The 20,053-nt window shown below is 37.7% G+C and overlaps 1 protein-coding gene across 1 annotated transcript in view; it reads left to right on the forward strand.

Annotated features, from left to right (window-relative positions):
* The window catches only part of Scp2 (sterol carrier protein 2), a 107,108-nt gene extending 87,055 nt beyond the window's left edge, over positions 1-20,053 (forward strand). The window contains exons 14-16 of the mRNA XM_027945011.2: positions 6,498-6,627; positions 16,305-16,384; positions 19,020-20,053. Coding sequence (XP_027800812.1) covers positions 6,498-6,627; positions 16,305-16,384; positions 19,020-19,115 — 306 coding nt within the window. The 3' untranslated portion in view covers positions 19,116-20,053. The remainder of the gene's footprint in view (positions 1-6,497; positions 6,628-16,304; positions 16,385-19,019) is intronic.

Here is a 20,053-nt window from a genome sequence, read left to right on the forward strand (position 1 = left end):
TTAAAGGACAGAATTGTTGGATAGTTAGATAAATACATTTCTCATTTTAATAGTTTGTGAAAGTCCCCACCAGAAGGAGGGTACTGGTTGGTGGACTTCCTAACAGTTCAGGAGGGTAACTTCTTTCTTCATACCTTCTCTGATACTGTGTTGGTTGCTTAAAAAATAAATAAATAAATAAATAAATAAAAATCTTTGACAACCTAGTAGGGAAAAAAATCTCATAATTGTGAATTGTGTTTTGAATTTCTTTAACTGTCCACTGTAAAATGAAGATGGACTCTAATGAGGGTTCAGCTTGATTTTTCTTCTTTTTCTTTTTTTTAACTGCAGTCTGTTTGAAAAATCAAATAAAAGGATTAGAGATCATCTAGTATGAGGTCTGAGGTATGACCATAGATCAATCATTGAATACTCCATTATTGAGATTAACAAAGCAGTGCTGTTTTTATTTTGCGGTATGCTTTTAGCTTTGCAAATGTATGCCTCTTGCTCCCATTTTAATTCCTTTCTCTTCCATGAACTCACCCCCACAGACCTTGTCCCCTTGTTTCTTTTCTCCTTCCCACGATTGTCAGTTTCCTCAGTATTTGCAGCACTAAAATGTGAAAGTCTTGGAATCTTTTGTCAATTCATGCATTTTCTGCATTAGCAAAGGCTGCTTGGTAAGAGATTTTATTTCCACTTTTGTCTTTGTTAGCAATACTCCATTGCCCTTCTTTGAATTTGTCTTAATTTTTTGTCCCTATTGAGTTTACAACAGGACCCTACTCCATGACCTTTTGCCTACTCAGAAAAAAGTACTTTTCTTCCCATAAGGAGGCAGTTAGAACTTTCTTAGTACTAATGATCTCCAGTTTCACAACTGTGTTTTCTTTTTCCCCTTAACTCTCTGTCCTTCTGCTTCATTTCCTTGAATACTCTCATTCCCACTTCAAATGAAAATGCTTTATTGACCAAGGGATGTTATTTTCTAAGAGTCATTTGGTTCTCAGAAGTAATACCAAGTACAAATTAATCTACAACTGTCTTAAGGAGATAAGAGGGTAAGTAGTAGTAAGATTGCAGGAATTTCTCTTCAAGCATGCAGGTGAAATTTCTAAGTGCTTGCTGATGTTTTCCTGCTCTAACTTGTCAACATCTGCTCATAGATGTATTCCTGAGCCATTGTGCAAGCGGGTGGTATGGATGTACCTACAATAGTCCTTCAGGGGCCACTGGCCCCAGAGGAAGTCTGGCTCTTGGGTGTCTTAGCACATCACACCAACATTATTAACTCCCTCTCCTAGGTCATCTCCAGAGTGAGAGAAGACTCCAGGGAATGTGGGGAAGACTGAACTTTCTTCTAATTCATGTTATGGTAGCAGATACTATTCTGCTGTCATAGGCTCATGTTTGGACAATTGATATAACCTACAGTTGTGGTACAGTGTGGTCAGATGGAAAGAGGAGTGAATGTGGGATTGTGATTGAATTCAGATTTTACTACTTATTAACCATGTGTTCCTGCCCTTCAGGGAACATTGTTTAGTGGAAAGAGAGACGTGGAAATTTTTTTCCAGAAAAAAATAACTATTTGGGTGCATGTGCAGAAGTCCATCAGAATTCTTCAGAGGAAGCCTTCCCAGAAGAATTAGCATGTGAGCTGAGACTTGAATGATGAGGTCAGGGTAGGAAAGAAGAATAGGAGTTGAGCAACAAGGGACAAAGGGCATGAATGAGGTGAGGGCATGGAAGCATAAGAGACCTTGGCACTATATTCAAAATTATCAGTATTGTTAGAGCATAAAATCTGTGAGGGAGAGAAAGTGGCTGGTGATCAGACAGACGAATATGCCTCAACTCATGAAGATTCCTAAATGATAAAGATAGACTTCACCCTGTTGCCTAGGGGAGACCATGTATGAAATTCAAGCCTTAAAGTGTTGGAAGGTTATGTTAAGAGTTAGAGTTAGGTTATGTTAAATGGATTGCTTGGCAGCAATATAGAAGATAGTCTGAAGGGTGCTTGACCTTTATTTATTTACTTTTAAAATATTTTTTTATTTGTAGATGGACACGATGTCTTTATTTATTTATTTTTATGTGGTGCTGAGGATCAAACCCAGTGCCTCACATGTGCGAGGCAAGCACTCTACCACTGAGCTATAGTCCCAGCCCGGTTCTTGACCTTTATGAGCCTTGGTTGCCTTTTCCACATAATTAGAAAAGTTAATGTTAATACCTACCCAGCTACTTATAGGGCTTTATGAAGGTTAAAGAAATAGTATTTGTACAAATACTTGAAAACTTTGAAGCCCCCCTCCCAGTTATTAAAATTTATTTAAAACAGTTTGAGTAAACTGTATTAAGGGAAAACAAAATAAGATAATTTCTTTTTTACTTAAAAACTTGACAGTGGTTTGGTTTTTGGGTTTGACTAGAAAATATTAGTGGTTAATTTTAAAATATTCACGTAAAAGATGCCTCCATGGCTTTTGAGATAAGTAGGCCTAGACTGTATGTTTTTAGGACAGCTGCTTTGGACCCATGATTGATTTCAAATAGGCTTAGGGTGATTTACCTATATAAGAAAAATATTGACACACCCAGTAGGATGACTAAAAAAAGATAACAATGTTGTGAATGTGGAGAAATTGGAACTCCTCATTCATTGCTGGTGGGATTATGAAATAGTATACCTATTTTAGAAAAACAGTTCGGTAGTTCCTAAACAAGTTAGACATTACCTCATTACTCAGCAATTCCACTATATACCTAAGAGAAACTGGAACTTATGTACACACAAAATATTTTGCATAAGTGTTCATTACAGGATTATTCATTTTTAAAAAGTGGAAACAACCATCAATGGATGAATAAACAAAATAAGCTGCATCTATATAGTGGAATATTACCTGGCCATAGAAAGGAGCAAAATACTGATTGATATACACTTCAACATGCACAAACCTTAAAAACATTATGCTAAGTGAAAGAAGCCAGTCACAAAAGACCACACATTAGATAGGTATGGTAGCACTCAGCTGTAATCCCAACTATTCAGTAGGCTGAGGCGGGAGGAACATAAGTTCGAGGCCAAACTCAACAACTTAGTGAGACCCTGTCTTAAAATTAAAAAAAAAAAAAAAAAAAAAGGACTGGGGGGCTGGGGTTGTAACTCAGTTGGTAGAGCTTTTGCCTTGCATAAAAAATATTAAAATAAAAAAGGACTGGGGAATGTAGCTCAGTGGTAAAGCACCTCTCCAGTACCAAAAAACCCCCCAAACAAACAGACAAACCCATATTGTATGATTCTTTGTATATGGAATATCCAGAATAAGCAAATCTATAAAGACAGAAAGTAGGTTTGTCATTTCCAGGGGCTGGTGGGGAGGAACAGGGAGTGACTATGAAAGGGTTCAGATTTCTTTTGGGATTAATGAGAATGTTCTAAAATTAGTCATATTAGTTGTACTTCTTTTTTTTTTTAATTAGCTACACATGACAGTACAATGATCTTGACAGTTCATACATTTGAATCAAATGGGGTATAATTTCTCATTTTTATGATTGTACAGGTTGCAGAATCACATTGGTCATAGTCACCTATATACATACAGCAATAATAATGTCTATTTTATTTTGCTGCCCTTCCTACCCCCCCTTCCCTTCCCCTCCCCTCCCACCACTTCTCTCTATCCAATCTAATGTGACACACTTCTTTTTTTTCTCCTCACAACATCATACATGTATTCTGTATAACGATGAAGGTCTCCTTCCATCTTCCTTAGTTGTACTTCTTTGAATATGATAAAAAATGATAAATCTTATGGGGTGTAAATTATGTATCAATTGCTGTTGTAAAACAAACCACAACAAAAAGAAAGAACAAATTTAGGACATAGCACTGCATACATAGAAACGAAGGTTGTATCTCATATGATCTAATGTATGTTCCTCAGGGGAAATAATTATTTGAGTATTTCAGGTGCATCATGTTCCTGAGCATAGTAAACTCTTAAATCTTTGTTAAAAGAATGACTATTATGATACAAAAGAAAGAATCTAGGGGATAAATTATTGCAGGTCTATAAGTCTTAAGTAAAAAAAGATAGGAAATAAAAGCTATTAGAGATAAGAGAATTTAAAAGGTAACCAGTTCCAAACTAAATGTAAATGTTTATTGGATTTCCTATATATTTCTAGCAACCCAGCCATAAAATATATTACTAATAAGAGCACTATAAATACCTAAGAATAAACTTAACAAGAAATGTTCAAAAGCCTATGTGGGAGCTGGGAATGTAGCTCAGTTGTAGAACACTTGCTTAGCGTGTGCTAGGACCTGAGTTCGAGCCCCAGCACTGGTGGGTGGGGACGGGGGGGGTATGGAACCTACAAGGGGAAAATGTTTCTCCAAGGGACATTAAAGATATACCATGAAGGGGCTGGGGTTGTAGCTCAGTGGTAGAGCGCTTGCCTCACACGCTTGAGGCCCTGGGTTCGATCCTCAGCACCACATTAAAAATAAATAAATAAATAAATAAATAAACACAAACAAAAATAAAGATATTGTATCCATCTACAACTTAAAAAAAAAAAGATATACCATAAAGATACACCAAGTTCACGGGTAGAGACGCTTAATATTCTAAAGATTACTTCTGTCCCAAACAGATCCATATGTTCTATGTAATGGCATCTAAATTCAACTGCATTTGTGGGGAAGAATTAACTAAATGATTATAAGTACATATGGAGGAAAAAATGTTCCCCCAAATCTAAGAACAGCCAAGAATATTTGGAAGATGATTTTCTATGCCTAAGAGTAAAATGCATTTTATATCTACAATATTAGCATAGGATTAGCAAACATCATAGAATAAAATAACAACAGAAAATGCTAACATCCATTGAGCAATTGTTCTGTGCTTTGTGGGTATTTATATAATTTAATTCTCATACAATTCTATGTAGGTAGTTATTGTTTTATTTCCATTTAACAGATAAAAAAAACCCTGAGATATAGAGAGGTTTGGTTTAATAACTTGTCCAGGGAGATAGAAATATATGAAAAAGGAGGAACTTATGGTGATTGCCAGAATCAGAGTTAGCAGAGTTTAATTCTAGGAATTTACCCATATATAAAAGTGAGTTATATAAAATTGTTGAAATATAAGAACATTATTCATAGCATTATAATAAGAGCCAGAGTTAGAATTAGCAAATTCTAATAAGAAAAAAGGTACTGGTTAAATGAAGTGCCCTTTTACAGTTTTGTATGTGGTCATTTAAAATTGTGTGGAAGCTCGCCTGGTGGTGTATACCTGTAGTCCCAGCAGCTCAAAAGGCTGAGGTGGGAGGATTACTTGAGTCTAGGAGTTCAGGGCCAGCTTATGCAACATAGCGGGACCCCTTTCAAAAAATTAAATAAATTAAAATTGTATGACAGGATATTAAGTGATACACATAATGAGAGTAATTAAACAAAAGATTACAAGACAGCATGATCCCAATTTTAAAATGCATATGCAGAGAAAAGAGATGGAATTTATTCCAACTATGATTTTCTTTGATAAAATTCTGAATGATTTGTATTTTCTTCTTTTTGCTTATCAATATTTTCTAATTCTAACACAATGAAATGTGTTTCTTCTCTAAGGAAAAATATTTTCAATAAGATTATTGTGCTGCTTTTGTTTTTTAAGAGCTAGAGTACGAGGTTGTGGTCATCCTTTCATTGCACATCCTGCCAGCTGCTCTTGCAGTCCTTGTGCTTCCCTTATCCCCATGTGTTGTCATGTGGTCATGAAGGATTGCCAGCATTCACTTTTCTGTCTCCTGCTTTTATATCCTTGGTGCCTGGAACAATGTCTGACTTAATAAATGATTCAGGATGGAAAGTTGAAACAGAGTGGGAATGAAGGGGAGAAGAAGGGAAGGAGAAAGGACACCCATCTGAAGAGGTGTGGGTCTGAGGATATGTTTTTATATTTAGGCCAGCTTTGTTCCCCAAGATCCAAAAATAAGTGGTGAATGTAAGCATTATATTACTTAAATAATTCTTTAGACTAATACAAAAATTAAATTACTCCCCCCCAAAAGTCTTTGGTCTCACTTTAAGTCTGGTTGTAGGAAACCAAAATTAGACATAAAAAACATTAATCTGCAGAAAGGCAGTGAGGATGCCTGCATTTTAAGAGACCAGAATGAATCGTGCCCAAATGATTGAGAAAAATGAAGGCTGTTTCAGCAGAAAATGCTGGCACATTTTCTTTCTTTCTTTCCCTTCCTGCAGTTGTGCCTGAGAGCCCTTTTTAACAGAGGACTTGGCAGATTTGGGAATTGTTGCTTGGTTGCCTTTTTGACTTCTGGGTGGAAGATCCTAAAGGAGCTTGGGGACTGCCCAGTGGCCCAGCTGCTCACATCTTGTACCTGTTTAAACATTTATTTGCTTGGGGAGAAAGCCAGAGAAAGGGACCTAATATAACTCTGAGTGTTATTTTTATTTCCAGGATGGGGAACAATTTGTGAAGAAAATTGGTGGTATTTTTGCCTTCAAGGTGAAGGATGGTCCTGGGGGTAAAGAAGCCACCTGGGTGGTGGATGTGAAGAATGGCAAAGGATCGGTGCTTCCCAACTCAGGTCAGTGCAGCAGTAACTTGGTTTATGGAACATTGACTGGTTCACAAAGACTATCAGCTGGGAGAACTGAAGTCTACTTGGTTATTCCCCAAAAGTGGAGTTACAGGACCTTGTTAAAGAACCATTAAATCTTGGGTACAGGAGTAGATCAAAGCTGCCTCTTCCCAAGATTGGGAGACTGAACCACAGAGCTGCCAGTCGTAGGCTTTGGAATTAAATAATCTTAGGTTGGGGGGCTGGGGATATGGCTCAAGCGGTAGTGCGCTCGCCTGGCATGCGTGCGTCCTGGGTTCGATCCTCAGCACCACATACAAATAAAGATTTGTGTCCACCAAAAACTAACTAAATAAATAAATATTAAAAAAATTTCTCTCTCTCTCCCCCCCCCCTCTCTCTAAAAAAAAAAAAAATAATAATAATAATAATCTTAGGTTGGGATCCTGGCCCTGCCTCTCTCAGATTCTGACCTTGTACCAGTTATTTACTTCTCTTAACCGTGATTTTCTTATTTGTAGATGGGCCTGATAAATGGTTCCTATTTCATAGTGTTAATGGAAGGGTTAGGAATATTCTTTTAATTAGCCTGTAAAGAACATGGTCCAGTGCATGGCTATATGTATGGCCTTGGAAGACTGACTTTGCTACTATTTCTTCTTCTTCTCATCCAAATCTTTCTTGAATTCATTCCAGTCACCTTTTGTCCTGTATCATAAATCTGTTTTTGCCAAAGTCATCAATAGCCACTATCTTGCTGAATTCAGTGGTTAATTTCCCACCCTCATGATATTATAATTCCAGCTTTTCCTCTTCCAGGCTGGTCCTTCCTGGCCTCTCTTGCTGATTTCTCCTTGTCTCTCAAGTTCATGAGTGTTACAAGGCTCAGCTGTATTTCATTCACTCCCTGGGGATCTCATCTAGTTTCATGCTTTTAAAACAATCTACAATGATGATTCCCAGATGTATGTGTTTATCAAGTACCCAGCCACTGAACTCCAAGGGGTTTATCCAGCTGCTTAAATGACAAGTTTTCTAGGACACCTGTCTTAGGGCGTTTTCTGTGACTATAACAGAATATCACAGACTGGGTAAATTATGAACAATAGAAATGTATTTGGCTGGGGCTGAGGCTGTGACTCAGTGGTAGAGCACTTGCCTAGCATGTGTGAGGCACTGCGCTCAATTCTCAGCACCACGTATAAGTAAAATGAATAAAATAAAGGTCTACACATCTAAAAAAATATAAAAAAAAAAAAAAAAAAGAAATGTATTTGGCTTACAGTTCTGGAGACTGGAAGTCCAATAATGAGCAGATGTATCTGGTGAGAACTTTTCTTACTGCATTATAATATAGTGAAAGGACAAGTGAGTGTGCATGAGACAGAATGAGAGGAGGGAAGAAGAAGGGTGGGGCAGAACTTACCCTTTTTTCAGGAGCCCAGTCCTGCAACAATGGCATTACTCTATTCATGAGAGCAGAGCCCTCTTGGCCTATTCACCTCTTAAAGGCTTTACCTCTTAATGCTGTTAAATGGCCATGCAATTTTTAGAGGAAACATTCAAAGTATAGCAATACCTAGCAGATATGTCAAAGCTAACAAGTGTCAAACTGAACTCCTGATCCTTCTCCTGCAGTGTGTACTCCTCCCACTCTACTCATGTGTTCTACTATTTCCTTAGTCCAAAAGCCTTGAAGTCATCCTTGACCCCCACTTTCTCTCATACTACACAGTCTAACCCAGCAGCAAATCCTGTCCTGTACTCCTACCACCTGGTCTGAGCTGTCCTCTTATTTTTGCTGAGTCTGCTAGCTTCTGTCCATTTGCACAACTAGCCAGAGTGATCATTTAAAAACTCAAATCCAGTTTTTGCCCTCCTCGTCTCAAAACCATCTGATGACCTTCAACTCATTCCAGGTAAAAGCAGAAATCCTACAATGGCACCTCATGATCTGTCCCCAGTTTTTTTTTTTTTTTTTTTTTTTTTGGTCTTGGCACATTCTCCCTCACTTTGCATCAGTAACACTGGTCTATTTGCTATTTCATGAATATGAGGTATTCTCGATGGGTAGGGGATTTTCTGCTCTCTGTTTCCTCCTGGCTCTCTGGGCAGTTCCTTCAGATCTTTGTCCCAGGGGCCCTTCCTTAACCACCCTTTAAAAAAATCATACCCCATTGTCATTCCCAATTGTGTGTGTGTGTGTGTGTGTGTTTTTAATCATTTTGGATTTTTTTTTTTAGTTGTAGTTGGACACAATACCTTTATTTATTTATTTATTTATTTTTATGTGGTGCTGAGGATTGAACTCAGAGCCTTACACATTCTAGGCGAGTGCTCTACCACTGAGCCACCCCAGCCCCCTGTTGTGGTTTTCTACCTTATTTTTCTCCATAGTATTTGTTACTCTGTGATATACTATATAATAATTTTTTATTTATCTACTTATTGTTCATCTCCCCATGTGAGTTGTAATCTCTGAAGGCAGAGCTTTTTGCCTGTTAGATTCACTGCTGCCTTTCTAGCCCCAGAACAGTACCTGACACATGGTAGGCCTTCAAAAATCAAGATATTCAAACAACTGAATGAATGGCACTCAGCAAGCCTTCACTCAGTGGTAGCTATATCACACTGTTAAATTTCTCTTGTCTGACAGGGTTTAGTGTAATTTAGATGTATGATAGATTGGGACCTGCTTTTTGAAGGGTTTAAAGGGTCATGATAGGAACTTTGAAAGTTACGTGATGCATAGTGAATCCTTTGTTTTTTAAGTAGAAAATAGTAAAAGTCAGAGCTGTATTTTAGAGGATGAAACTAGTGCTTTGGACCTGATGAACTGGAAAGGGAGTGATCAGAGGCAGAGAGAGCAGTTAGGATGGATGTCACCACTGAGTGAGCAGCATAATATGGCAGTGAGCAGAGTAGTGTTGTTCAAGGTCAATGCTGGGGTATTTGAGGTAAAATTGGTGGGTCCTGGAATCTGTGCAGAAGAAAGAGGTCTATCACAGATGATAGTGCTTCATTTTTGATACAGTACTGAGGAAGGTCCTGGAGGAGATGATGACATCAGGAGCACAGGCACAGTGAAAGGAGGGTTAGCCTAGCAGGGTGCGATGAATACTTCTTTCTCTGCAAGGGTGCTTAAATATTCAGGGGCACTTCAAGGGGAGAGCAGGTTGACAGAGCTCTTGGAATAGAGTGTAGAGCTTGGAAGCAGGAGAAAAAGTTAAGAGCATTTTATGTGCACTGTTGATAAGGAATCAGTGAGAGGATAAAGAAGGAAAAGCTAAACAGTGGTAAGGGCCTGCATCTGGTATTGGGCAGTGTGACTTTTTGTGAAGATTCCTGACTTACACATAATCTTTTTTTGTTTTTCCCCCCAAAACAAGTAGGCAGAAAAAGATTTTATGTCTGCATTCTATGAGCTGCCCTCTAAGGTACAGGAAGAAAAGCCAAAGCTTAATCTGGATTCTAGCTTTTAGAAATAGAAAGAGCTTTGGGAAATATAATAATGCCATTTTTTAAAAATAACTAAAGTTAGTAGTTTGTAAGATTATATTCTGATATTTTCCAACAAATGTTAAGGTGATTTTGAAATTTCTCCTCTTTCAATGTTTTTGGTTGGTCATTTGTCACGAAAGGTAATTTGCTTGTTGAATGGTTTCAGAAAAGCCTTGTTCCCTGCAGAGTGACTTTTCTCATGTGCTCAGGTGCTGAAGAGATCTTAGCCTGGGGCAGGGTAATTTCTGCTGAAACTGACACCTGTTGGCAGTCAGCAGTGGTGTTGAAAAATGGACTTAGCCAGTAAAAGCCACCACTGGAAATTACCAGCTCTTTTTACATCCACTAACAAATGACCATTTGTTAGAGATTAGCTATGTTAAAGCATCAGTAACTTGTCCTAGTTTGAACTGGCATCTTAAGGAGAATTGCTAATTCTTGTGATGTGTATATAGGGCTAGGAGGTTTACTTCTTTAACAAGAAGTAAAATTCATTTAAATGTATTTAATTTGCTTGTATTTTAAGAGCTTGGTAATGATTATATTAAAGACTTGTAGATTTTGTGCACTTTCCATAATCTTTTCTTGCTTCCTAGATACCTTTTAGTATCTTTTTCATGAGTTCCGCCTTTCCCATCTCTCCATTGAAATGATTCACATAGCATATCTCCAAGAAGCCAGCTTTGATTTATCTAACATTACATGATTTATCTAGTATTCCTTCATTCTTTATTCTTCCCTCCTAGCACTTGGGTTCTCAACCTTATCCCTTTAAGAGTAACATGACAGAGAAAGCTTCAGAGTCTTCTACCTCCAAGGTACATTAGAAGGAACATAGCCTTTGGAGATACCTAGACCTTGGTTTAGTTTGGGTCTTGGCTCTGTCCCTTACAAGGTACATATCTTCCCTGAGTCTAAGTGTCTCATTTAGAAAATGGGTGAAAATAACCTGTAAAGCTGTTTTGAGGATTAAATAAGGTAGGTAAAGCACCTAGTTTTATAAGTGCATGCTAAATCCATGCTTCCACCCCAGTCCATGTATTAAATACTGATTAGTTTAAATGCATAGACTTGTCAGCTAATCCCCCCAAAAGGACTTGGAGAACTGGGAAAACATCTGGGATTCATTAGATGCTATTGAATTGGTGAAGGCCCAGTCAAAACTAATTTGAGGGATTATGTTAGTCAACTTTTTGTCACTGTGACCAAAATATCTGGCAGGAACAACTTAGAGAAGAGGATATATTTTGGCTTATGGTTTCAGAGGATTCGATCCATGGCCAGCTGGGTTGATTTCTTTGGGCCTGAGATGAGGTGGCACATCATGGTGGAAGGCATGGCCAAGGAAAGCTGCTCACCTCATGGCAACAAGGAACAAGGGGGGGGGGAGGGAGGGGGGGGAAAGGGGGAGAGAGAGGGAGGGAGGGGGGAGGGGAGGGGGAGAGGGAAAGAAGGCACACTACTAGTGACCTAACTTCTCCAACTAGATACTACCTCCTAGTAGTCCATCCAACTATGGATGAATCCACTGATGAAGTCAGAGTGCACATGACCTATCATTGCCCAAAAGCCCCACCTTTGAGCCTTGCTGCATTGGGGATTATGTTTTCACCATATGAGCTTTTGGAGGCATTCTAGATCCAAACTATAACAGGAATGTTTGCATCTTTCCTATAACCGAAGAAAGCCATAGAATACAGGAGTTGGGAGTATGGGCTTTGACAACATGAATCTGCTGTGTGATCTTGGGCAAGTTTTTTGACCTCTCTAACTCTCATAGAATTGTTATAAAGATCAGATGAGGCCAGGTATGTGAACTGCTTAGCATTGTGAGGGTACCATAGATGTCAGTATTACAGCAGCCACAGATTGCACCCCTACCCCCAAGTCACCTTTCAGTGACTAGGAGTCCTTTCTTGGAATATTAGAACCAGGCCCAACTATCTCACTTTGTTAGCTTTTTACTTCTCTCTCTCTCTCTCTCTCATATATATATATATATATATATATATATATATATATATATATATAAAATCTACAATAGAACTCATTTTCTAGACTGTAAATTCCTTTACTTTGAAGGCTTTAAACCTTTTTTTCCCCATAATAAGAGAAAATTTCATTAGTAACTAGGATAGAATGACATTGAGTTAGAGACTCTTCCTGAGTTGTAAGACATAAAATAAAAACATTTTTTCTCTCTCTTGCTAGTTATTTAATAATATGGGCATGCCATGCTTTAACAGTTTACCTCTGTCTCATATTAAGGCACAGGTTGACTGAGCCATTTACTGATTGCTCTTTATGTGCAAAGCATTCTTCAGTAGCCTGGGAACACAACAGTGAACAGAACTGATGAGGCTCTGCCCCCTTGAAGTTTTTATTCTCTTGGACAAATACAGGCAGAAAAATATGTAAATACATAAGGTGGTTTCAGATAAGTACAGTGAATAAAAAGTAGACTAGAAAGTGCCTTGGTTTTGGAAAGTGGTCAACTTTAATTTGAGGCAATCCTCTTTTTTTTTTTTTTTTAATTTTCTAATCCTTAATGAGAGGTGGAGCCAGCTGCTAAAGCACTATTGTTATGTTGGTAGATTGCCTAAAATATCAACTGCTAAAAAAACTGGTCTCTTAGTGAATTTTTCCCTTTGCATTTGACACATCCCATTTGCCCAAGGTAAACATGGCTGATTTAGCAAGGAGATATTAGTTCTTGTTGTTCAGTCTTTTTACTTTGATGATACTAAAATTAACATTTTAAATGTTGTATTGTTTAGGCAATATACACCTGGCATGAAAAATTTAGAAAAAATAGAGAAGAGTACACCAGAATTCTACCACATAGCCCAGGAATTGGTGAATTATGCATATAGACCAAATATAGCCTACCACCTGTTTTTTGTGTTTTTTTTTTTTTGCTTTGTTTTGGTAATATTTTTATTAAAGTCTAGCCTGTGGTAAAAGGCATAAATCTAAGTGTACAGCTGATGAATGTTTGTAGATGCACATACCTCCCAGGTCAGGATGGAGAATGTTGCCAGCATTCCATAAGCCTCCCCCAGGCCCTACCCATCACCATCTACATTGTGTTCTGAATCCTTCACCACAGATTGATTTTATTTATTTTGGAAATTCATATAAATGGAACCATACAATATTTACTCATTTTTAAGTCTGGCTTCTTTCACCTGGCAGCCTAAAATTTCAGTATTATGGTTGCATGTAGCAATAGCTTGTTTTTACTGTGTGAATGCCCTGGAATTTGTTTATTGACTGATTGTTTCTTAACGTTGTTCCCATCTTGGAGGCTTATTCATAAAACTGTTCTGAACGTTCTTTTGTCTTTTAATGGATCTGTTCTCATTTCCATTGGACATATACACAGAGGTGAAAATGCTAGGTTATAAGGTACAGTGTGGTCAAACGGGTTTTTAAGGTAGATGCACTATTTTATATTTCCTTCCACTTAATATGAGAGTTTCAGTTCCATGTTTTTGACAGTACTTGATACTGACAGGTTTTTTTTCTTAAGTAATGTTCATTGAGGTATAATTTTTATAGAATAAAATCTACCCTATTTAGTTGAACAATTCTATGAATTTAGACAAATGCATAGATGTATAACCATTACCAAAATTCAAGATATAGAATATTTCCACCACCACCCCCAGAAAGTGTCCTCATGTCCCTTTGTAGTCATCCCCCTCCTCCTGCCCTCAGGACCTGGCCAGCACTGATTTGATTTCTGTCCCTGTAGTTTTGTGTTTCCTACAGTGTCATACAGATTGTATCATAAAAGTGTAGCTTTTGGAGCCTGCTTCTCTCATTGAGATTCATGCATTGTTGCTTGTATATTATCAAGTAGTTTCTTTTTTGTTGCTGAGTATTTTATCCCCTCACCGGTTGAAGCACATTTGGGCTCTTTCCAGCTTTGGACAATTACAAATAAAACCACAATAAATGTTCACATACTGGATTTTGTGTGGACGTTAAGTTTTCTTTTCCTTTTGGAAAATGTGTAAGTGTAGGATAGCTAGTTCACATGGTATGTGAACTAGCTATGTAGTTTATATGAAGCTTCCAGTCTGTTTTCCAGAGTACCTGCAACTCTGCTATTGGGTTGACTTTTCAGTTGCTCTTCATTCTTACTAGTGCTGATATAATATTTTATTTATATATATATATATATATATATATATATATATAAAATCACTACTCAACTATATATATATATATATATATATATATATATATATATATATATATATATATATATAAATTTCAGCCATTCATTCTAGTAGATATGTGGCATCTATCTCATCTTAATTGTAATATGCATTTTCCAATGACTATTGAAGTTAAGCACATTTTAATGTGGGTTTCGGCCACTTAGAGAGCCTTTTTTTACACTATGCTTATTATCAATGGCCCATTTGTGTATTGATTATCTGAGCTTTTCTGAGTGGAAGGAGTTCTTTCTGTGTTCTGGACACAACAAATTCTTTGTCAGATATATATGAATTGCAAATTTCCTCCTCTAGTTGCCACCTGCTTTGAAAATAGTTTTTTTGTTTATTTATTTATTTTTATGTGGTGCTGAGGATCGAACCCAGGGTCACACACATGCGAGGCAAGTGTTCTACTGCTGAGCCACAACCCCAGCCCCGAAAATATTTTTTTTATTATTTATTTTTTAGTTGTAGTTGTCAATACCTTTATTTTTTATTTATTTTTATGTGGTGCTGAGGATCGAACCCAGGGCTGCACATGCACTAGGCAAGCACTCTACCGCTGAGCCACAACCCCAGCCCCTGAAAATAGTTTTATTAGAACCCAGCCACACATTTGTTTGTGGATTATTTGTAGCTGTTTTTCACTACACAGGTAGAGTTGAGTAGTTGTAATCCATACTTGGAGACCACAAAGCCTAAAATATGGTGTCTGATTCTTTTATTTTTTTTTAAGTTGTAGTTGGACACAATACCTTTATTTTATTTATTTATTTTTATGTGGTGCTGAGATCGAATACAGTGCCTCACACATGCTAGGCAAGTGCTCTACCACTGAGCCACAACCCCAGCCTCCCCACCCCCACCCCTGTGTCTGATTCTTTATAGAGCAAATTTGTTAACTTTGGATCTAGGTAACTGTATTCATTTTCTTTTATTGCATAATAAATTATCACAAAATTAGAAGCTTAAAATAATACACACATTTATTGTAAATGTCCATGGTTAAGGAGGCTGAGGACACCGTCACTGGGTCCTCTGCATAGGGTCACACAGGCTGCAATCAGGTGTTGGTCAGGGCTGGGCCCTTATCTGGAGGCCTAGCTGTGAATGGGTTGGCATCAGGCTCACTCCATTTGCTGGCAGGATGCATTTCCTATGGATGTGAGAATGACAGCTATAGTATTTTACTGGCTCCAGGTCAGAGTCCCTCCAGCTCCTGAGGAAGCATAGCCCTCTCTGTGAGAAGGTCACTCATGGCAGCTAGTTTATCCAAAGCCAGCAGAAGAGTCACTAGTGAGTCTGCTAGTAAGATGGAGGCTTATATAACATAAGAAAAATTTCAGGACTGCCATTCCCTGACTGTCGCCACATTCTTTTGGCTAGAAGCAAGTCATAGGTCCTACTCAAATTGGAGGGAAGGGGATTACACAGTGGCATGTATATATGACAAGACGCAGAGGTCATAGGGGTCACCTTAGATCTGTCCACAATAACTATTAGTAATTTATTGCTGTCTAAGTGGAAATATTGCTGTCTAAGGGGACAGATGTTTGTCCTGTTCTTATGTATTTGGATACTGTTTTAAGCAGAAATGAGATCATACAGCTTTTTTTGGTAACTGGCTTATATAGCAAAGTCATGTGTAATATAACATGAAAATTTCTTCAGGTCAGTAAGTCTGGATTCACATCATCCCTTATAATGACTGCATTGTATCCCATTGTATGACTATACCATAATTTACTTAATTAATTCATTCAGTTAGATATGGAAGTTGTAGTCTATGCACATCTTACTAGGCTATTATAGAAGTGTAGGTGAATGCCCATTTCCCTATGCTGCTTCAGACTGGGTATGGTTCTATTGCAGTCAGTGGCTCTTGACTAAAATGTATATGGAAACTGAACACTCTCCCTTTTCTCTTCCTTCTCCTTCATGTCTCTGTTTTAGATAAGAAGGCTGACTGCACAATCACCATGGCTGACTCGGACTTACTGGCTTTAATGACTGGTAAAATGAATCCTCAGTCGGTGAGTTTGATGTATATCCTGTTACTAGGTGGATCTTTTAGCCTTCCCGTTCAACTTCCTTCCTGAAGTGCAAAGTGGTCAGACATACAAAACTCAGTGTTCTCCCAAATGTTCACCTAAAAATGGCAGGCACCTGTGCAGTGAGCTATGTGCCAGACACCCTGTCCTATGTGCTGGAAGAGTAGGAAATAGGTCCATGCTTAGGGTAAGCACAGTTTGGAACAAGACAGGTCTTAAAAAATCAAATGTGGCCAAAGATCCAAGGTGCCATACTTGGTTTGAAGTCACTGGGGAGGGTGGAAGAAGGAGCAGCTACGTGTTCTAGACCATCAGGGGACGCCTCACAGAGGAAACAATAAGGAGTGGCCCCCAGGATAACTAGAAGTTAGTAGTGCACAGTGGAGAGGAACTCACGCTTCCAATGGAGGGAGGATGTACTGGGAACAGACATCTTTGCCCATGTTCTTTTTTTTCTCTGAACTGTCCTTCCCTGATGTCCTTCCCTTGTCTTTTGAAATTAGCTCAGATGTTATCTCCAAGGATTTACTTCCAGGTTGTTGGGGGGATATAGCAGTTCCTCTTTGAACCACTTACTGGGCTGCTAGCTTAGCACTTACCATAGTGCCTTAATGTGCCTGTCCCCATTAGATTGTGAGTTTCAGAGGACAAACCACATCTTATTGATCTTTGTGTTTCTAGAACTTAGCACAATGCCTGATGCTTTTAGGGTTTATAAACTGTTGCCGGATTAAATTTTATTGGTCTAAAATGTATTTATAACTTGTTTGGATCATCCTGGTTCCCCAAATGATCTATTGACTCCTTATACTCAGGTGGCACAGCATTCAATAGACAGGATAAGCTGAACTTTCTGTCAACTTGATACATTGACAAATAACAACAAAAAACTAAAACCTTTCTTTTAATTTCCTGAGCCTTATTCATTTCAGGTCCTGTTCCTGTTGTTCCCTGGTAATTCATAAGATTAGCCCAGACAACCAACTCTGACTCCCACTTATATTCTTTTTTAAATGCCTTTTAGAAAGAGATGTGCCTGTGTGCCATTTTAGCTGAATCCACACCATGGCATTGACATTTCTACCCACAGAGCCTGCTCCAGAAACCTGGACGAAACAGAGGCCACCAGTATAGGAGCTGGCTGTCATCCTCCTTCCCAGCTGCTATTCCCAGTCCCATGGCACATACTGTCCACAGTCTTGGCAGGGTTCTCAAACTTCACACATCTGCTGCCCTCATTCCCTCAGTTTATCTATGTTCTGCCTCTTTGGGCGGGAAAGGTGTTAGCTTATTTTCATTCAGCACCTGTTAGCATCCAGTGGAATTAAAGATTAAAATGGCAGACATTTCTATTAATGTGATAATGGTCTTCCCTTATGCTCAGTAGAGGATTTGACTGGAAATCATTAAATGCAATGGAAATTCTACTTTCAGTGTTTGGCTACAGTTGAAACAAAGCAATGTGCTCTCCAGTCTAAAAGCACACATGAAGAACACCTAGGGGCCAGATTAAAATGATCCTTATGTTTGGGTTCTCTAAAGAGAGAGATTCATGTTTTCTCTATTAGTTTAAAAAAAATATTTTTATTTTTTAATTTAAAAAAAGGAGAAGATGATGAGTTTCTCTTGGGCTGCTACTGGTCCATATTTCTAAGTGACATATGTTAAATATATTGTGTCTGAGAGAACTGACCTTTAAATCATCAGACAGAGGCTTTGTGCCATATAAAGAGGGAAATATTTAGTTTGTCCAGACAGAGGAGAAAAAAAAAAAAAGGAATTAGTCACCCTTACCGGGAGGTATAGAAAAAAACAGCAAAGATCCTTACTTTTCAGTGTACTTGTGTAAAAGCTAAGATTATCAGAAACTTTTCTCATCTAGCTCTTATTTACTTCAGGAATTGAGTTTAAAAACTGAGATCATGTCAAGAAAATCATGCTTCAGTCCCAATTTTGCTATTTCTCTAGAGTTTCCCCAGGATTTTGTTACATGGTAACATTTCGAACATTGTGTGATCTAATCCCAGGCCTTGTTAAATGGAACAGCTCACAGCCCCGCCCTTCAGAGTGGTCTAATCCCTCTCACTGAGCCAGAGAGTAATTTGAGCACCTACAGCAGAAGGCCTGTCCTCTTGAGGATGGAGAATCCATCCTTTATCAGGGATAGCAAAGAGCAAAGCAGTTGGTGGCATTTCATCTGCATGGTATTGAATATCAAGAGTTTTCCAAATGTGTTTTGAGTGTGCTTCTTCTCCCAGCAGTTTACTGAGAATTTCAGTTTGTATTTCCAACCCATATGTAATGTTTTTAAATGAAAACCATCTAGTATGAATTTTCTTTGCCTAATATTGAGGAAAAAGTACCACCTTTGAGTAAGGCAGGTAAAGACAGATTCCGTTTCTAAAAGATGTTCCTTCCAGTGCTATAGGTAAAGCATGTCCTTTACATATTCTTCTTCCTGAGTATTCTGGTTCTGTGTCTATTCCAGAAAACCAAATGTTGTATTTTGAATAAAGTTATGTGATGTAGATACCAGATCTCAGGGATGGATAGTTTAGAAACATTAGCAATCTCAAAACAAAAACCACCAAGTAGTAAGTATTTTTTTGTCTTACAGGCCTTCTTTCAAGGCAAATTGAAAATCACTGGCAACATGGGCCTGGCAATGAAGTTACAAAATCTTCAGCTTCAACCAGGCAAAGCTAAGCTGTGAAGAATTCCCTTTGGCAACTTTGGAAAATCGAGATGAGATATATAGATCTATATCCACATATTTCATTGTCAGAACTTAGACTGAAACTACACATTGGCAAATAGCATGAGACAGATTTGTTAAATGGGTGTGTAACCAATTGTGTTTTTCCTATGCTCTTGGTAAACAGAGCCTGATGGTGTCCTACTGCTTTGAGGAATTGCATACAACTGTGCATGACAAAGTTAATATGGTAATTATGGTTTGGGGTAAATTAGTTTCAGAATAAAATTAGGAACAGTAAAAAATCTAAAAACTATGCAAACAAAAGCTCTCATTTTGCTTAGAAGTTATATTTAAGGATTTTTCTGCTGAAGATTCAGTGTAAGTTTTTCTTGGGAGAACTAGGGAAGAAACAGAATAGCAGAAGCTGACCAGTAATTAGTGTTATGCACTTAATGACCCGAATCAGTTTCTTACTAATAATTAAAATTCTGTACTGAGATTTCAAAACAAAACAAAACTTGTAAACTTTTGCATTTCATGACATCAGAAAAGATTTTTTTTTCTTCCCAAATAAAGTGATAAAATCAGAGCTTGTGTTGGAGGGGAGGGCATTTATAGCGAACACAGGCCTATTTTTAAAGTAAAAATATTTGTAAATGGGTTTCTTTCTTGAAAAATCAGGGTATTAGTGTCATAAAATGCTGTTGCTAAAAATAATTGAAAAAAGTTTAATTTTAGATGCATAGTTTTCAAATTATTATCTCATAATCATTTAAGTTTATAAAGCTCTCAGCTTTTTATTATAATTTTTCTTTTTCATGTTTGGTTAATTATCTGCATTTATCTTCCTAGTTTTTCTAATTCTAATGTTATTTCTTACATCTAAGATACGGGATAAATATAATGCTTTTGGAAGAATGTTTAATAGAAAATTAAAATAACTCTTGCTGATC

The sequence above is a fragment of the Marmota flaviventris genome, chromosome 10 (assembly GCF_047511675.1).
Source record: "Marmota flaviventris isolate mMarFla1 chromosome 10, mMarFla1.hap1, whole genome shotgun sequence".
Classification (NCBI taxonomy): Eukaryota; Metazoa; Chordata; class Mammalia; order Rodentia; family Sciuridae; genus Marmota; species Marmota flaviventris.